This window comes from Theobroma cacao, chromosome 1 (assembly GCF_053813885.1).
Source record: "Theobroma cacao isolate CCN51 chromosome 1, ASM5381388v1, whole genome shotgun sequence".
Classification (NCBI taxonomy): Eukaryota; Viridiplantae; Streptophyta; class Magnoliopsida; order Malvales; family Malvaceae; genus Theobroma; species Theobroma cacao.
The window spans coordinates 1,540,202-1,559,510 of record NC_142639.1 but is presented as its reverse complement, the minus strand read 5'-3'; the positions used below and the strand labels follow the sequence as shown (position 1 = coordinate 1,559,510).

General features: G+C 34.5%; 3 protein-coding genes and 1 non-coding gene across 4 annotated transcripts; 2 read left to right on the top strand and 2 right to left on the bottom strand.

The window, feature by feature from the left end:
* The first annotated feature begins 2,072 nt into the window (after nucleotides 1-2,072).
* LOC18610921 (alpha/beta-Hydrolases superfamily protein) lies at nucleotides 2,073-4,360 on the top strand. Its single transcript, XM_007046864.3, has 4 exons — nucleotides 2,073-2,786; nucleotides 3,697-3,786; nucleotides 3,872-3,939; nucleotides 4,037-4,360. The coding sequence occupies exons 1-4, from the start codon at nucleotides 2,136-2,138 to the stop codon at nucleotides 4,170-4,172; spliced, it is 945 nt and encodes a 314-aa protein (XP_007046926.1). The 5' UTR covers nucleotides 2,073-2,135; the 3' UTR covers nucleotides 4,173-4,360.
* Nucleotides 4,338-9,769, bottom strand: LOC18610920 (sugar transporter ERD6-like 6). Its single transcript, XM_018113903.2, has 18 exons — nucleotides 9,280-9,769; nucleotides 9,133-9,195; nucleotides 8,945-9,034; nucleotides 8,659-8,718; nucleotides 8,507-8,572; nucleotides 8,339-8,404; nucleotides 8,155-8,230; nucleotides 7,621-7,685; nucleotides 7,419-7,511; nucleotides 7,159-7,239; nucleotides 6,970-7,054; nucleotides 6,440-6,486; nucleotides 6,270-6,332; nucleotides 6,118-6,177; nucleotides 5,884-5,949; nucleotides 5,700-5,759; nucleotides 4,701-4,815; nucleotides 4,338-4,615 (listed from the first exon to the last, which is right to left on the bottom strand). Exons 1-18 carry the CDS (start codon nucleotides 9,736-9,738, stop codon nucleotides 4,503-4,505), a joined length of 1,728 nt encoding a protein of 575 aa, XP_017969392.2. The 5' UTR covers nucleotides 9,739-9,769; the 3' UTR covers nucleotides 4,338-4,502.
* Nucleotides 9,770-11,149: 1,380 nt separating this feature from the next.
* Nucleotides 11,150-12,277, top strand: LOC18610919 (DNA glycosylase superfamily protein). The gene has a single exon (XM_018114295.2). The coding sequence runs from the start codon at nucleotides 11,250-11,252 to the stop codon at nucleotides 12,114-12,116; it is 867 nt and encodes a 288-aa protein (XP_017969784.2). The 5' UTR covers nucleotides 11,150-11,249; the 3' UTR covers nucleotides 12,117-12,277.
* A 169-nt stretch (nucleotides 12,278-12,446) lies between these two features.
* Nucleotides 12,447-12,518, bottom strand: TRNAD-GUC (transfer RNA aspartic acid (anticodon GUC)). Its single transcript has one exon. It is a non-coding gene; the product is annotated as a tRNA-Asp (tRNA).
* Between the last annotated feature and the right edge of the window lie 6,791 nt (nucleotides 12,519-19,309).

Sequence of the window (19,309 nt, the reverse complement as noted above, 5' to 3'; positions counted from 1 at the left end):
TAACTATATTGCTTTGAATATAATATATATAAGTTGAATAATCCTTTCAACTTAGAGAAGTTGTCCTTCAAATATCACTATATAGATGCGGAGTTTGTCACTAAATCATGCTCGTGCAAAGTTTACATAAAAAGTACTATATATTTTTTGGGTACATACATACTAAAGTAGAAAAAAGAGTAAAAGATAAAAATACTATATGGACTAAAATACATGAATGAAATGAGTAAAAAGATGTAAAAAACGTATTAATATATCTCATAATTAAATTAAATAATAAAGAATTACGGTGCAAAAAGACATGAAATTCGTTAATGTTTCTTTCATATAAACATATGAAAACTATTTTTTTCTGATACGATTTTCCAATCACTTGTAATTTATTGAATTAATTTTAATCTCTTACGTCTTAAGATTTTTTCTTCTCAAACACTCCATCTCAATTTGACTTCTCTAATGCAATAATTTCTTGGTAGGAACCAATACATGTTGCAGTCAAATTTGCAACTCCGACAAGTTATTAAGAGGATGCTTTGAACAAATTAATCTTTTTTACTCGTGAGGAAGAACAAGAGCCCCACGCATCCCTATTGCTAACCGGCTAGCTCAATGAAGACCGGCCCAGCCCACAAATCACCATGTGGTTTCCATATATGGAGGAAAAAACTATCCGTTTGGGTCATGAACACCGGGGCCGAGAGAAACATTCATGTTCCTATTGGTATTCCGATTTCAGCTGGCCTGGGATTCTGGATCTTGATTGGTCATTAACCCCGGGACGTCCCCTAAAAGTCTGCACTACCCTGATTGACTTCCACCGCGGGGGCAGCGGGCTAAAAGTTGCATGGTTCGGCTTTTGTTATTGGCCAGCATTAATTAGCTTAGGTAATCAGCTTTTCACTGTTTTAATTGAAGAAAAAGAACTATCCTTAAATTTATATATATTATTATAGTGGGTGGGCTGTTGGCTGTTGCAACATGGGTAGTTGTGTTGTCTTTATCATTTTTCCTATCTTTGGTTTAGTTCATCAGGTTCGGTACAAAGTTGTCAAAGGTTGCATTTTGTTTTGTTGCAAGTCGAGAAAAAATGCACAGAAAAACCAATTACCTAATATAGCAGTTTTAATGACTACTCTTAAACATTTGTTAACAAAATTCTTTTTTTTTTTGAAGGGTCGAATTAATAAGTATTTACGAGCACTTGTTAAGATTAATTAAAATTTTAATTTGATTACTTTTATTTTAAAGAGACCTCTTTAATTAATGACTAACTCTTCGAGTCATATTATCTTAGTAAACCTTAAATGAAGTTAAAGATTATGATATTTCCTTTAAAATTGTGCATTTATTGTTTGTTTTTTCATATATATAGAGACTTATAGACCTTATTTTAAGATCACTAAATTTATTATAGGATACGGTTAAAATTAAACTTTTGATCAAATAAAAATCTTTTGTCCCTTTTCTTGTATCATGGATACATTTTTGCTACGTGTAAGAAAGGACAAGTTTTATTAACTTTGTTAATGATAATAGTAGCAAAAGGCAAGTTGAATTTTGTTGATTAATACTTAAATTGTGGAGGGATTTTGAGATTTAAAAATAAGATATTTCAGATAAAACATGCAAACAACAACTAGTCTTTCTAAATCTTCTATATCTATATAAGCAGTCAAGGACCCCCAACAGACGTGCAGACGAAAGTAGGCAGTGCAGGTGATCAAAAATCAAACAACCTTGCACGCTAAAAGGCTTAAAAAAATTGTAAGAAATAACCAATTAGACACGCATTGGAAAGAAAGATTTCGTGTAAGAAAGTTTAGAATCTATAATTAGGATTCGTTTTGTTAACGAGGTTTTCGGGTGTGGGCCTTTTGCTTATCTGCGCGGGCTTTCATCTGCCCATTAACAATTCAAAGAGTGCTCAAGGCAGTCAAGCTACCACTAATGGAAATGACATGCGTTGAAATATCGTAACCTGTGTAAAGAGCCCATTTTTAATGATACTGATAACAACCCGTAACCAAACCCAACGTTCCTCGTTAGTTTAAAACCCCTGCCTTCTCTAACGTTAGATTCAGTGCTTTTAAGTTCCAGGGAGAGAGGAAGTGATAGCAAACCCCAAAAAAGAGAACATGGTGAACCTTGTAGCAGCGCAGAAACCCCTGTTGCATGGACTAATGAAGATGGCAGGGGTTAGGCCTTACGAAGTGGAGATCGAGCCAGGCACGGTCATGAACTTTTGGGTTCCTTGTGAAACAATCAGGAAACCAGGAAAGGGTGAAAAGTTCACCCACCTGGACAAACCAACAAAACCAGTGGTTGTCTTGGTGCATGGTTTTGCTGCAGAAGGCATAGTCACATGGCAATTCCAAGTTGGTGCTTTAACAAAGAAGTACTCCGTTTATGTACCTGACCTTCTCTTCTTTGGTGGCTCCATGACTGACAAACCTGACCGGTCACCTACTTTCCAAGCCGAGTACTTGGTTAAGGGTTTAAGGAAACTTGGTGTGGAAAAGTGTGTTGTTGTGGGGTTTAGCTACGGAGGGATGGTAGCATTTAAGATTGCTGAGTTGTACCCTGATTTGGTCGTGGCCATGGTGGTGTCTGGCTCGATCCTGGCCATGACTGACTCTATAAGCGTGGAGGCACTAAACAGGCTAGGCTTCTCCTCTTCTTCGGAATTACTGTTACCTAATTCTGTCAAGGGTCTTAAAGCTCTTCTTTCAGTTGCTGCTTACAAGAAGCTTTGGTTCCCTGATCGGCTTCACAAAGACTACCTTGAGGTTTGTACCATTACACTTATGATCATCAACAAACATAATTCCCTTCTTTCTTTCTTGCTTTTCTGAAAAATTCTCTAGTTTATGCCACGATTTTGAGAAAAGTAGTGTCAGGAACATTTGCATGACTGGTGATCACATGATTTTCATGGCTTTCTGGAATTAATATCCCAATGGCGAAAATCATTAGTTACAGTTATTTACAACTTGTAAAGAAACACAATTATATGTCAGAACATGGCGTGTGTCAATACAACAAAATTCATTTCATTTGTCCACTAAAGTATAAAAAAGTTATGACTAGTTATAATTAGACCAACCCTCCCTCTGTCTCACCATACATTTTGGTATTCATTGTTTATACTTTTTATCGCATTAAAGTTTGCTAGACAATTCATCCACCATGAAAATGATGGCAGCTGAAGGAGTGTGACGGTATTTTATACGTATTTCCCTTCATTGATAAAACCAGTAGAATACAAAGGAGGATACTGTTGAAATAGAACAAATTTACAGAAATTTTAAGTGGAAAATTTGGATTAAAACCCGGCAAGGAAATTAGACTTTTAATTTAACCTCATGAGGGGGAAGAAAATTGCGGACACAGAACGAGAAAAATGTGACTAGTGCGTTTCGCTCAACCAACTGTACCTAACAGTGTACTATAAGAAGTGTTTTTGATACAGTGACAGGTCTAATGACCTAGAGAGCCTGTGGACAATATCTCCTCTCTCGTTGCAGGTGGCCGTGGCCCTGGGAAATTTAATGATGAAAAATTTGGAAACGTTGGCCAAACTAGGAAACCTTAAAAAAAAGGGACCCTTGCGTTAAAAAATGAAAGTTCCATTGACTGAAGGAACAGTTATTGTCATTGTTATAGTTGGAAACTTCTGATCAACCCCCCCCCTGGCAGGTGATGTTTACTAACAGGAAAGAGAGAGCTGAACTCCTGGAGGCCTTGGTTATTAGCAACAAGGATGCCACCATTCCCTCTTTTCCACAGGTTTTTTATTTGCATTTTGCTTCTCTTTTTCTTGTTCCTGGACTTTCCCATGTTTGCTCTCTCATTTTTCAATATTAATTTGCAGAGAATACATCTGTTATGGGGTGAAGAAGATCAAATCTTTAAGCAGGAGCTTGCCCACAACATGAAAGAGTATGTTCTACCTCAACAATAAAAGTCAGATACTGATGTTTCTCAATCTTTCAGTAGTACTCATATGGCTTTCGCGTAATTGGATATTTCTATACAGGCAACTTGGAGGTAATACAACATTCGAAGGCATAAAGAAGGCTGGCCACCTGGTTCACCTGGAGCGACCTTGTGTGTACAATAGGTGCCTTAAGCGTTTTCTGGCTTCCTTGCTGGCGGAAAAAGTTGACAAATGAAAATCTTTTAGTTCCAGTATTCTCTTCCCACTTTATTTAAAGTCAATGACACAGCTTGGTGTCATGAAATAGGAAATAGAGGGAGGGGGGACTCTTATTTGTTATGGATGGTAAAATATCTTAGCATTTTTCTGGCAAAGAGTTGATTATTATATATATAATAACTAGGAACAAATTTCTCTTTTTCTTTGAAAAGAAAACAATAATGCCATGACAACATCATACAACTGTTACAGAGAGACTGAAGACCAATGTGATTTGCACATGTACAACTCATTTACCCGAGGTCAAATCAGGAAAAGAGAAAAGTGCATACAGTGAAGAACATTTTTATCTGAAGGATGACTGAATCTCTTCCAAACTTCGTCCTTTTGTTTCAGGGACCCAAAGTGCCACAAAAACAATAGTGAAAGCAGCCACAATTGCATAAAGTGTGAAAGTCCCTGCTCATAAGAAGCAACCATGTTAATTATAGACTCTAATTGTATTCCACACACAACTAGGCACAGATGAGAGAGCGAGAGAGACCTCCACCACTCCAGGTCAGAAGCAAGTTTGCAGTCATAGTAATTGCCCACGATGTCATCCAATTTGCCAACGTTGCAACACTGCCAGCTAGACCCTTAATATTTATTGGAAGTATCTGAAAGATGAATTTAGGAAATATAAGCACTTGCAGAAACAACCCCAACAAAGTGAGCAATGTACTTAATAATCAGAAAGACTTTAACCACAGAATTAATAGTAATAAAAGACTTAAATGCACTCTTTAACCATTCAATTTCTGTTTAGAGAAGCAGCCATGTATCCAATTCTAAAGTTGTCACAACTTGAGCAAGAAATTCTGAAATACTGCATAGATGCATAAGAGAGAGCACCAGCATATTATAAGAGAACACTTATAGCCAATAGCTACCAAATTGTAGGAACCTTATTGCTGTTTCTATACATGGACTTAAATTACTCAAGTGTATCCTAGGTTTGTTACTTGCTTCCTATCTCTGGCATTCTTATTAAACCAATATGGACCACCCAAATGCATACATGGATACTGCCCATGATAAGAACCTCAGTCATGAAAAAAATACGAGTGCGTATGATGACTGAATCTACACCTGGTTTCGCAGCTATACCGAATAAAGATGTAATATAGTCCCGCTGGATTTAAAATCACTGTCACTACATAAGGCATTACCCTCAACCATCCCATCTCTGCTTTATCTCTCAAGAAAGCCATCTTTCAAAAAAAAAAAAAAAAGAGCTTTCAAGAAAGCAATAATGCTCACAAAAACGTTTAGTTTTGGTTGAGTTAGGCAAATGCATGCCTCCAACTAAATATTGATATTAAGGGGGATTCTTAAACGGATATTAGATATTCCTTTTTTTCATTGGTGTCAGTTGCTTATTATCCATGGTCAGACAAGTCAACTGTCATCATCGAATAGTCTATTATACAGAATCATACACTGCACAATTAAGAATGTTTCTTATTTATGGTCAGGTGAAATACAAGAGAAATTTGGATACCTCAGACATTATAACCCATGGAATTGCTCCAATACCCAGTGAGAAGGAAATCACAAAGGCCTGGATGGAGAAAAGCCAGTCAAACAGATTGAAATCTACTTGACAAAACTACAGTACATGATGTGTGTGTGTGTGTGTGTGTGTAATACACACACAATCTACCATGTCTAAACGAAAATCTTACCACAAGGCCCACCAGTGACAGTATTCCCATTATGCTATACAGGTCAGAATCTTGAGAGACGATGCCCTGATATCAGTGAAGAAAAAGAAGAGGGAGAAGAAGGTATCAAGAGGCAATAGTAAAATGATTAAGAAAGAATTTCTCAAGCAGGATTTCTTAATTCTTGAAATTGGATTCTAAAATATTTTAAAAAAGGAAGATAAATGAGAAGTAAATGGATGTAACATCTCCAACCTCGACAAAAAATGCAACTGCAACAATGAGCAGGCTCAGAGTCATTCCAGATGAGGATACCTGCAAAATCATTTCAGTAATGATTTTCTTCATTGCTATGTTCACTTTGGCTCATTATCAAATAAAAGGTGAACTAGTTAGCTAGAACACACCATAAGAAGCAGCCTGCGGCCAGCTTTGTCCACCAACCATGTAGTCACACCAGTTGCAATGACCTACACAGAATACAAACTCCTATTAGACCGATCAAGATATAATTCCCTTGCAATATTTGAATGCCTGCATGGCAAAACAAGACAGTTCGTGACTAATGACAAGTTACCTGAATAGCCCCAAGCCCAACTGTTGCAACATTGCTAGATGAAACCCCTAGACAAATTTATAGCAAAGTCAAATAATGAAACAGAAGGCAAAAAATAAATAAATGAATGAAAACCAAAGCTGTTGCAACTTCAAAGAACACAAACCAATTTATGCCATTAAGCCATTATGGTTGTCATAGAATGAGAGCACTTGAGATGGAAATGGGAAATTGATTATAAGTAAGTTGTGTAATTAACAAAATGACCCTCATATTGTTACCATATGAGAACAGCGATAAAATGTATAAAGAGAACCTTAGCAAATCCCTCTCAGACCACAAATGTATTCTTTCCTGCTTTGTTTGGCACATCCATTAAATATTATCCAGACAGCAACTTTGTCTTACCAAATTTACATTTGTATACCATCCAAAAGTGGTGGTTTACACATTTTGAAGTCTCCATGCATTAGAAAAATATATTCATCCACCTTAAAATGCTTCAATGAATAGTAAAGTAATAGTTAACATCAGAGAAATGTTGTTCTAACCAGCTCTTTCAAAGATATTACTGGAATAGAATAAAACACCATTGATACCACTGAGTTGCTGAAGCACCAGTAATCCAATCCCTATCTGCAGTATGCCAAATACCACTAAAATTGGGGGTTCAATACTTTTAAGGACAAAGGAAAAGGTGCTATAGATGAAATAAATAATTCAAAAACAAAAGAATCTACCATCAAAGGATACCAATATCTTTTTCGCTTGAGATCTGCAAATCGAATTGTTGTTCTCTTGCTTGATGATGCTACAGCTCTCTGCAGAAGTAGTAATTAGCACCTAATATAACTTTAAGAGGAGACTAGAAAAAAAAATGCCCATAATATACAACCTTATGCTAATCAACTAAGAGCTTTTGTGTAACAACTGAGTTTTGCAAGTTCAATCCAGAGAGCATGAGCCTTGGCTGAAGATAGCCAGTAATTCAGTTCAATACCTTGATTTCATGGACTTCAACAGAAATATCTGTATCAAAGCCACGCAAAACTTGCAAAGAGGCTTCAAAATCTTCCATCATTCCCATTTTTGCCTGGATGCAACCCATCCGAAAAGACAAAATAAGATATAGAAACGGTAATGGGAAAGATAAGAGATCATAAAAGGTCCAAACAATATAATAGCAGGTACATGTTTCATACCAGCCATCGAGGAGATTCTGGTATGAAGAATAGGCCAGGTATCAATATTGTACATGGCAAGATTCCTACAAGAAGAAGCAAAGCAGTCTATTTATGAAAACTGTGCATTGATCAACCAATTTGATTGATTATTGATATACATTGACCATCATTCCTCTTTAACAGAACCATAGCAATCTAATTTATATAGGAATAATGCCATAACTAACATTGTCATGGGAAGAAGTAGTTGCTCTAGAGCCTAGTAGCCATCTATCTCTATTAAATTTAAAAGAACTTTATTTCCTTGAGAAAAGAGATTTCCCCAAATATTATTAATTTTTCAATAATTTTTTCTACAAAAAAAAATATATTTATTAACTTGAATCACATTCAAGAATTCAAGTACTCAAATGCATCCCACAATATAAAATCTTGAAAAATTTCGAATTTGTTCAAATAGTAAGAAAAGTTCGTATACTGTTTCTCCAATAGCATTCAACGCTTCTCTTTCTGCAAAAGAGTGGCTAAGTGAACAAATTTTAATCCACGTACCTAAAACTGCAAGCACTCTCCAATTTGCAAACAGTCCCAAAAGATAAGCGAGCATTATTCCAATAGTAACTGATAGCTACCCAATAAAGGAGTTCACTTAATTAATCAGTTGACAAGATTAAATGTGGATATTAATACCAATGTAGCATGTTAGAAAATTCAGCAAGCATAATGTGCAACAAACCTGGTTCACTGATCCAAGGCTTCCTCTCATGTTTTGTGGTGATATCTCAGCTATATAGACAGGCACCTAGACATAATTAACATGATGATGCTACTGCTGTTTCCAACATTACTTTAACAAAAGCTTCCAAGCTAAGAAGTAAAGAATAAATGAAAGCTTTCATGTTACCGTGTACGAAATTATACCAACACCGAACCCTTCTAACAATCTCCCCATAAATAAAAATGAGGAATCCTATGAGGGCCCAAGGCATACTGCGTTAGCAACAAGCTTTGAGAAAGAGACAGTAACAAGGACAAAAAATACCCAAAGTCACTCACTTTGGCAAATGATATGGCCAGCCATCCTATTATGTTAGGAATCGCCGCAATCATTAATGACTGCAAATGAACACAACAATGCAGTTTTAAGTAATTAAAGTGAAAAAGCATAAACAAATATCACGGATTCATATTTGATGCATTATCAGAGTAAATACAAACACAAATTTGGAAAATTAATGGATCATATGTACGATTACTCAGTTCAAAGCTGAAGCGTTGCTTCAATCAAAGAAAAAATAAAAGAAATTAAGAAGTAAGAAATTAATAAAAAATCAGTTTGTACCCCTTTTCGGCCAATATATTCAGCAATCTGACCACTGGCTATCGCCCCAACCATTGCGCCCACATTTGATAACGAACCAAAAATAGAATACTGCTCCCACAAAAGACAACAAATAAAAAGATGCTAATTTTAATGTATAGCAAAACAGAATAATGACAAAAAAAATTTTGGCGATTCAAAATACGGACCTCTGAAATCGAAAGCTTAAGATCATTGATGATTTGAGCTTGCGTAGGAGAAGAGTATCCACACTGCATTTTCCAATTTTAAAAACTATAAATTTACAGTTGAATATGAACTTAGAAACAAGAGAGAGAGAGAGAGAGTTATTATACGGTGAAGCCGAATTGGACTGGGCCCAAGGCGACGATTAGGACGCAGAGGACGACGGAGATTGATCCGTCGCGAAGGACTTGGGCCGAGGAGCCCATGACACTGGACTGCCTCGAGCTCATCCGATACCAGCTTCCGGTATGCAAGAACGGCTTCTTGAGATCCCGGCCTTCTTCATTATCGTCCCGGAAACTCATCGCCTCTCGTTGCAGGGGAGACAAAGAAAAAAAAAACGACGCCCGATTTGCGACGATCAAATTTTGCAGGAAACTCGAAGCTCTGGGCTTTTGATTGAAGGAGGAAAAAAAGGAAACGATGAGGATGATGATGATGACGAGTGTCGAGTTTCTCAGAATTTTGTATGGGAGAAAAGACACGTGTTGTGCCGACGTGGCGGCTATTTTGGTTGTTCTTTCTTCGGAATAATTGTAATTAAAGAGTTTGGTCGGGGCCGTATCCATGCTTTAATGGTCGAGGATTGTCGGTTTTTGGCAACAATCCATGATTTCAAAGACTAGATCCTAGAACCAGGGGCCCTTTTACCGGCATAAAACGACATCTCCTATATACTTTTTATCAAGTATGTTGGCAATATTTTTCATTATTTCTATAAGAACTTAAATTAAATATTTTATTTTTTTGATGACATGGTTTCTTCAATCTTTGGAGACACTAAAATAAAGAGATCAAATCTGTATAATCTGATTAATTAATTTTATATTAAGATTAAGTCCAACTTATTGAAGGTATTTTATAAAAAAAAACACATGAACTTGTGGAGTTGTGTTCATTTTTAGACTTGTGATATAATGTAATATTTAATTAATAATGTACAGAATCATTTTGAATTGTCTCGATTTAATATGTTAATTCAATCATTTTATTGAAATGATAAAATAAATGATTATGAATAAATTTTTTGAATTCAATTCTAGTATAATATTAATATTAAAATTTATAAAGATAAAAAATTGATTTTTTAGAAAAAATAAAAATTTAAAAATTAAGTTTACATTTTTATTATAATCAAATAGTTACTTATATATTTTAAATTTTTTATCGTCACGAAATTAATAATTACTCGATGTAATTTTTATTAAATATTTTAAATATATAGTATAACTTTTATAAATAATATTCGATAAATTAATAACTTTGATTAAATAATATTTTTTATCGATTAAGATTTGAGATAAATGTGATAAATTAATAATTCGTTGAATTTATAAGATAATATATTTAAAAAAAAACACAAAAATCTTACTTGATATTTAAATTAATAATCTCTTTATACATAAAAAATTTATATATATATATGATTCAATTATAAAATTTTTATAAAATATGACTTCAATATTATTTATTTCTTCTTAAAATTTATGTCTTTTAGATCTCATCTCTAACTTTTTTGTGTATTAAAAAACTCTGAAATAGTGATTTCTTATTGTAAAAAAGAATTATACACAAGACATGCATTAAGTTTAATGTTTTAAAAAAGAAATACATTCATAAATTAATTTTTTATTAATTGATATATAAATTACTAAAGTATTATTTTATCGATTAAATAATATTTCAATTAGTTAATAAATTTTCATGATCCAAAATATATTAATTTTGTAAATATTTAAGTGTATTATTTAATTTATATATTTATTTTATTTAATTAAGTATGTATTTGATGTCACATATTTATTTTATTTTTTATCTTATAAGAATATTTTTGTAATACTATTTCATTTTCTTTTCATTTATTTTTTTAAATAATGATTAAGGGATGTCAGCCAATTAATTAATTTAATCACTTAAAGTAATTTCTACTTTGATCGTCAATTAAATAAAAAAAAAGAAGTCAATTTCTTGAAGAGCAAGAACCCCAGACTATGAAACTTTGACCAGCCCAACTCCAACAACCTTTGCTGCCAAAAGGCCCAAACTCGCCTTCTCCCGAAACCATCACAAAGTCGCAATCATGAACCCTCCGCCGCAAACCACCACTATCACCACCAGAAGTACCGTCAGGAAACTTTGTGGAAACCCTTCAACGCCCTCCAAAATCCCATTTCGACCACGCAAAATCCGAAAAGTGATCTCCAACACCCCCGTCGACAACGCAACCAAGTCTCCTCAACCTTCACTCACGGTTGCTCCCAAAATCCCAAAATCTCTATCAACAAAACCCGAAATCGACCTCGCTCTTAACCATCTCCGCACCTCAGATCCTCTTCTCGCCGCCCTCATTTCCGCCCACCCCCCACCGAAACTCTCTCCTTGTAACTCCTACTTTGTCTCCCTTTCCAAATCCATTCTCTTCCAACAACTCGCCACCAAAGCCGCCAACTCGATCTACACTCGCTTCGTTTCCCTCTGCGGAAACGAATCCAACGTCCTCCCGAACACAGTCCTCTCACTTACCCCACAAAAGCTCCGTGAAATCGGGGTCTCGGTTCGCAAGGCAAGCTATCTCCACGACCTTTCGGACAAGTTTTCAACTGGGTTTCTGTCGGATACTTCCATCCTTACAATGGACGATGAAACGTTGTTCCAAATGTTGACAGCTGTCAAAGGAATCGGGCCTTGGTCGGTCCACATGTTTATGATATTTTCACTTCATAGGCCCGATGTTTTGCCTGTTGGGGATCTTGGAGTGAGGAAAGGAGTCCAGTTTCTGTACGGGTTAAAGGAGCTGCCGAAGCCATTACAAGTGGAGCAGATTTGTGAGAAGTGGAAGCCTTACAGATCTGTTGGGTCGTGGTATATGTGGAGGCTTGTGGAAGCCAAACCCAAAGGGAATGGGAAAGCTCAAACTGTTGAAGCTGAACAAAATGGAGGGTTTTAATCATGTTTTTTTAGGATTGAAAGACATCTAATTGTTTCTAATTGCTTGTGTTATTGTGCTTTGAACTAGAATTAAGATCTACTCATGTTTATCGTTGCTGGTTTGGGTCTGTGTCAAAGTTATAGACATTTTGGATAAATTAACTTGTTTCTTCAGCTTGATTAATAGTTGCAAGTTCGTTATTAGAGCTGTTAATGGGGTTTTAGAGGATGTGATTAAGGCAAGCCCTCCAAAGGAGGAAAACAGGTAGGCTGTTAACTGGGGTTTTAACGGATGTGATTAAGGCAAGCCCTCCAAAGGAAGAAAACAGGTAGGCTGAAAAAAGCTTGACGCCGTTGCCGGGGATCGAACCCGGGTCGCCCGCGTGACAGGCGGGAATACTCACCACTATACTACAACGACCGGTTGATTGTCATCCTTTAAGCTAAACATTTGTCGGATGGATGTCCTACTTTTGGTAGCAGTGCACTCGGAGGAAGCTTTGAGAAGTCTTGCCCTTTCAATTGGTTACATAGCAACAAGGAAATAGGGTTTGGTTCATTTTAGCTGTTTCTTACACCACTGAAAAGACTTAGAATATTGTCAGAGATGAGCAGGAGAAGGTTGCTTGGCCTAGGCTCATACGGTTTCCCAAGCATGTTCTCATGGCCTGGATGGCTGTCCTCGATAGGCTTTTTACCAAAGGAAGGATCAGGTCCAGGTGTTTGATTGATGCTGCCTGCTCATCTTGTGGTAATGCTGAGGAGACGAGATCACTTATTTTTCTCTTGCTCCTTCAGTAAGCAAATTTGGGAGAAGGTAATGCAACTTTGTGGCTTGACTAGAAACACTGGAGACTAGAATAATGAACTTACTTGGGATCAGCACAGATTAAAGGGAAAGACATTTATATCTGTTATCTTAAGATTACCTTGGAGTGCTTGTATCTACAAAATTTGGATGGAGAGGAATAGCAGACTACATAGGAATATGCAAAAAGCACCAGATGAACTCATTAACATAATTAAGGAGGCTGATAGAACGAAGCAAGCTGGTGCTACAAGAATCTTTAATGATCTGGTTAAACAGTAGGCTTTGTATAACATGGGGACTAAGTCATTCTATTTTTGCTATGAAAAGAGGTTTTGATATTTCTCAATTCTGCATAATATGCTCTTGTATGCTACCAAGGCAACAGTTGAGCTATGTAACAGGCTTATCTACCTGTTTTCTTGGAGAATAAAAATCAATCAATTTTCCAAAAAAAATACACGATACGTTAGAAAATTAAATATGAAAAAGAATTTCGATCAGAAGCCCACCTAAATGCTCTCTTTTGTCCAAAACCGTAGATCAAAAGCCCACTTAATGCTCCCTTGAATCCAACAGATATGGATTGGCATTTCTGGGGCAAACCCAGAGTAATAAAACAGTCCATGTTTTGATTCTCACTTTACAAACCCACCAGTCCAATTCAACCCAAAGGTGCTGCACAACACCAGACTTTGCCAATTCCCAATTGCAAGCATAGGTTTTTGACGAGAAGATGAAGGTAAAAGCTCAAGAAAAGATTTGAGAGCAAATCCCCATCTTGACAAAATTGCCTAGAAATATTCCCAGAAAATTGAGAACCCAAAATCAAACACAGTATGTTGAATTTTTTATTTTCACTTTCTTACAAGAGCTTATTTGGCTTGACATGATATGTTCTTTGTTGTTACATGTGCTCTAATCTCTACATTCATCTTTTGGTTGCACCACATCATTCATTTTCTGAAAGAAAGAAAGAAAGATAGTACTAGTCAAAAGATAAGTGTGTCTCCAGATCCTTTTTTTCATGTTTGATATGACAGGGATATGAGACATCTTTCAAGCTAGCTAGAGGATAAGATTTGAGTGCGGACAAAGAATTTAAACCAATAATTAAGTACAATTTTTTTAATAATTTAATTAAATAGTTATGTTGCAAAATTACTAATCAACATATGAACCAAATTAATTCATGTCTGTATCCATCCAAATTAATGATTGTCGTTGAAGAACATGTTCTTTTTGCTTTCGGCACCGGCGAATCAAGACAAGCCTGCTTTCTTTTTCTCTTCCCTCTCTTTTTTCATTATTTCATATTCATGACTATATTAATAGAATAGGAGAATTTCCGTGTAATGGCAGGATTAAAATCAAAATACCATATTAGCAACTTCGATTTTTTTTTTGTTTTTGTCAAAGGAAACAGTATTCCAAAGAGAAAAACTTAAACGTACAATTACAAAACTATATATACGTTAACATAATTATAATAATACAGATTATAAATTAAATTAATATAATTATATTAGATTACGATATTATAGTAATACGTTACTATTAACTTGATTTTCTTCTTTGTATTCATTCACAAAAATGTCTATTAGTAACTGGTTTAGCAGCACTGTTAAGCGGCTTCGGGCGGATGAATCATCCGATTGCTACACTCCAGAAAAAACCAAAGGCCAGATGGGGGTATATGTTCATGATATGACGTATAGAATTGCACTTTATTCCTTTGAGAAGCGTTTGTTTCTTGGTTTTTTTTTTTTTTTCTCTCTTTTGTTTCTCTGGAATCTTAGATGCAGCTCAACAGTTGGAATTGGGACGCAGTGTCTGCTTTATTCACAGATGTATAATTCAATTTGATCACCTCTTTAATTTTCACCATGAAACTATGAGATTATGGATGAAGACAACCTCTTCCACGACACCTTAAAAGTAGATATAGATAAAACACATCGTCATCAGCAGCAGACTGATGGCTTGATCAATGAATTGGCTTCAAATAATCTGATTACTTTGTGAGATTTCACATCAAAATAGACTTCTTTTTATGACATTTAAATGCTTGGACCTGGACCTTCAAAGGACAATCAAAGCTCAAATCAGTTTATTGCTTCAAGATATACTAAGAGTGGGAAGATATATTTACGACTTAATAGTCCAATGAATCAACGCACCCTTTATTAGTTACAATGACAATCAAATTAAGAGAAACTTAAGCGGAATAAAAATGTTTTCCATAATTTTGTTTCAGATATTCGTAAATTTCTTATATTAACATCGTCGGAAAATTATTTGTGGTTTAGTGATTAAGATATTTGTTTTATAAAGTCCAGCATTTTCACGGCATTGAATCTTTTGGGGAGGATCGGTAGTCTAAGATCTAATCTATATCATCCCCTCCTCCCCCCATTATAAAAGTGCCTTGAGCAACATGGAAATGGACCACTCCATCCCCCCACTGTTTGCATTTATGTGAAACTTGCACGACAAGTCTTTCCTACAATTAACTCTCGGAGACACCAGATCAGCTGCCAATAGCTAGTGCTCGTACTCTTTTTTCAAATCGAGTGGTGAGTTGACTGAGGCAGACCGCTCCCTGTCATGTATTGCTATGTAAGTTTGTGCGGGAGTTAGGAGAGGGGGTTAAGAGAAGATAGTAGCAGTATTAGTAGGAAGTTGGAAGCTTCTTTGTGATGAGTAGGGCCATGAAAGATGGGGGAATCCTCCTATGTCGTGTGGCCACCCATGTGCTTTGTATTGAAAGAAAAAGCTGCTCCCTCATTCATTTTTTGTAAGACGAACTATGAAAGTTTTGTTTTTTTTTTTTTTTTTTTTGTGAAAGACCTGTGGAAACCACTTGGTTTTGCCTTTAAAGTTGTAGCATTTTCTTCACAGACAATGCAGTCTACACCCCACACATAAAAAATCCCTTTGTCCTTAAGCCATTTGCACCAGCTCAACCATCTCTTGATTGAGTTTTAATATTTACCCTTTATTAATTACTTTTATTAATTACTTTCATTTAAAACATACTTGGAAAGAAAATAAGACCTCACTAGTTCAGGAAAGGAACAGGCTATAAATACGAAGGGTGACATGACAACTGTAGTAGTAATTGATTTGCTTTAATTTCCATCAAAATCATTAATTTATTTTACATAGGTAATATGAAATATGAGATTTTACCTAATTTTTCCACAAAAATATATTCTGTCAAAATATCACTAAAAAAATATTTTTTTTTCACAAAATATATTTTGTTGGAATAATCTAATAGGTTTTCCACGAATTTCTAATAAAAAATTTAGAGAAAATTTGTTTTTTATAGTGAATTGATCAGAGTTTCTTTATTTTTATTTATATCTAAACACAATTGTTAGATATATAAGTCATTTTTGTCTTAATGAATAGTTTGTCCTTAAATATTTTTTCTTTTTAAAGCCATTTATGAAAATAATTTATTTCTTAATTAAAAACTTTTTTAAAACTGAGAGTTCCCGATCAAGTTGCATAATTAATGTGTCATTAAACCACTTTAGTTAAAGTTTTTTTTTTTAAAGGCACTTTAGTTAGAGTTAAATGCAATGGCATGTCTTTCTTATCATCCAGTGAAAAAGAATAGGGGACATAAATAATTAAAATCAATTGATATTAAGTCTAAATTAATTAGTTTAAGTCATTAACTCATTATTGTTGTTAAATTAAATTAACTTAACGACAAAAAGTACTTGATTACCGATTTTATGAAAATCTTGCATGAGCCTGGGCCATCATAATCACCACATATATAGATGGACTATCAACAAATAAACTTAATTGCTTGAATTATAAAAAACGAGATTGTTAATGAATAAGAGATTATCATCTCAGAAATAAATAAATTAAAATTTTAAAAATTCTTAAAAATAAATTAAAATATGTTAAATTTAAAATTATTACTTCGTCTAATTTTCTCTAAATTTCTTTAATTTAACAAATTCTCATCTCTTGACTTTACAAATTTTCTATCATTGATATGAAATTTAATTTGTTAATTATATATTTTCATATATAATTAATTAAGTGCTTGAATTATTATAATAAAATTTAATTTAATGCATTGTCAATGTATACGCATTTTACACCTCATCTCATCAACACTGACTTTCCTTACAATTAAACCACTATATCTCAAACAATTTTTCCCCAACCAACAGCCCAAACGTCTCTAAAATTTGGGTTTAAAGAGAAAGGGGATTTTCCATAGACTATAAAAAAGAATCAATTCTTAGAGGGAAAGAAAAGAAAGAGACAAAAAGAGAACATGGAAGGCAGAAGATGCTTGGATCGAGACAACACGAGGCTTATGTATGGTGGGTCGAGAGAAGAAGAGGTCTAGTACTAGTCGTAACTTTCTCCATTGAATCGTTGATGGAATAAAAAGGATTGGAAAACAGTACATATAAATAGTGTACGTGAATAAGACATCAAATATAAATTTGTTAATGAATTTTCGGTTTTTATTCTTGATTACGATGAAAATTAAAGTTAAAAATTCTGATTATTATTTTGAAAAACTACTCAGTAATCTTTTGTAAAAACATCATCATGGTGTGACTCATGCACCAATGAGAAAATTATAGGGGGAAATTAGGTAATAATTAGTATTTGCAAGTGATAATTAGGAGTAGTAATTAGAATTGGGAAGAAAGTACTTAGTGGGAATTATTAAGCAAGGAGCTAAGTGGCCAAGGGAAAGGAGAAAACTTTATGTTGGGGTCGTTGGATTCCACATGCAAAAACGTCAACTCCGCCACTCAAATCATGCACGTACCCGCGTGCAGATTTTGATATGACTGAGGAGCGAGGAGCCCAACAATGGCCAACGTTTGATTTCCTTGTCTCGATTCTGGTTCGTGAAAAAGCCAACCAGCCCAAACTGATCCGTACCCTTTTTATTTTTTTATGCTATCCTATATTACTAATATATTTACTCTAAAAAAAATGTTTTGAGAATTCAAAAATAAATTCAATAATTAGCATTCAACTCAAAACTATTTTTTTAGGGAATTTTTTTTTTAAGGAAAAGAAGATTTCTTTATCTCGAATCCAGTTGTTTATTCGAATTTATATGTATTTAAAATATGTAGAGAGAGAGAGAGAGAAACTTTAAAATTTGGAATTTAATGGCTTTTACTGTCAATTTTTTTAAATAAAGAAAAATAGATATTACTATATTACTTTTAAACGTTGCAATTTCCAAAATTAGGTACTTAATTTAGTTTGTTGTTATTTTGTTTGTTTACTTATGTTGGACAATTTTTTTTTTCATTTTTTAAGATACAAAATAAAAGAAATTATAAAAAACAATAAATAAATTTTTACGAATTCTGATAGAAAACTTCATCTATTATCTTTTAATTTCCAATTAATTAAAGATATTTCTGACTAAAATCAAATTTTTTTGACAAAAAAAATTTTGTTGAAAAAAATCTTTTTTTTAATTAGAACTCGATTAACTAATATAAAAAAAGTACACAAATTAGGATTAAAAAAAACCTTTCCATTTAAGGATCACTGTGCATTTCTTCTTGCGGCATTCTTTTCCTTTCTATCTTAAGCTAAAGAGACAAACGACGGACACCGATCTAACACACAAATTGCATAAGAGTCATGACCAAGAGCGGTCCCTTAACAAAGACAGCACACGACTTACTCGTTTTTTGTGTCTCAAAAGAACATTGATTTACCCCTAATATGAAAATAAACACACACCAGTAGTCGGCAGATCAAGATTACTAATTTCTATTTAACATAAATATAAATTTCACGTCAAACTATAGCTGTTAAATATGGTCATTGTTGATTTGACTTCTATAATAATCAAGCAAAAAAACTTTAACTTGGAAAACTTGGACGAATATTGTTTGTTAGATTGCATAAATTGTTTAGTATTGATTGGTTTTCGAGAAAAAAAATAGGGGAAATTGATGTAAAAAATTTTCCCTGGGAAAAATCAGGGGGCCCATGGAAACAGGGTGGTCCGTTTTCAAGAGCAAAGTCAAAGCATAGGTTACTGCTAAAACACATGCAGACCCAAAGGAGCATTGAAGCATTAAATCTGCAAATTATGATGGAAATAGCTTTATGCAACAACCCTAGCTACATATGCAACCAGACCAGGCCACACCAAAATTTTTTTCCCAGGGATCCCAAAGAAGAAAGTTTTCAGAGATACCAGGCTGGGCTTTTGCAACTTGTCCAGGGTCTTTGCATGCATTAATTAAGAAGACAAGTGGTCAGGTGTTCGTTTAATCATTGATCTTTTTATTCATTTTTTAATTAATCCTGGTTGGAAATTGTTCCCCTCCAAGCTCACAAAAGAAGGTGCCCTGGATAACTTAAAATAAGATTATACT

Bases quoted from the DNA above. Each gene is read 5' to 3' on its own strand.
- LOC18610920 (XM_018113903.2), bottom strand. From the start codon at position 9,738: ATGGATACGGCCCCGACCAAACTCTTTAATTACAATTATTCCGAAGAA. The intron at 9,196-9,279 runs GTATAATAACTC...TGGAAAATGCAG, and splicing joins CAGTCCAATTCGGCTTCACC to TGTGGATACTCTTCTCCTAC. The intron at 6,333-6,439 runs GTAACTTGTCAT...TATTCTGTGTAG, and splicing joins TTGGGCTTGGGGCTATTCAG to GTCATTGCAACTGGTGTGAC.
- LOC18610919 (XM_018114295.2), top strand. From the start codon at position 11,250: ATGAACCCTCCGCCGCAAACCACCACTATCACCACCAGAAGTACCGTC.
- LOC18610921 (XM_007046864.3), top strand. From the start codon at position 2,136: ATGGTGAACCTTGTAGCAGCGCAGAAACCCCTGTTGCATGGACTAATG. The intron at 3,787-3,871 runs GTTTTTTATTTG...ATTAATTTGCAG, and splicing joins CCATTCCCTCTTTTCCACAG to AGAATACATCTGTTATGGGG. The intron at 3,940-4,036 runs GTATGTTCTACC...ATTTCTATACAG, and splicing joins CTTGCCCACAACATGAAAGA to GCAACTTGGAGGTAATACAA.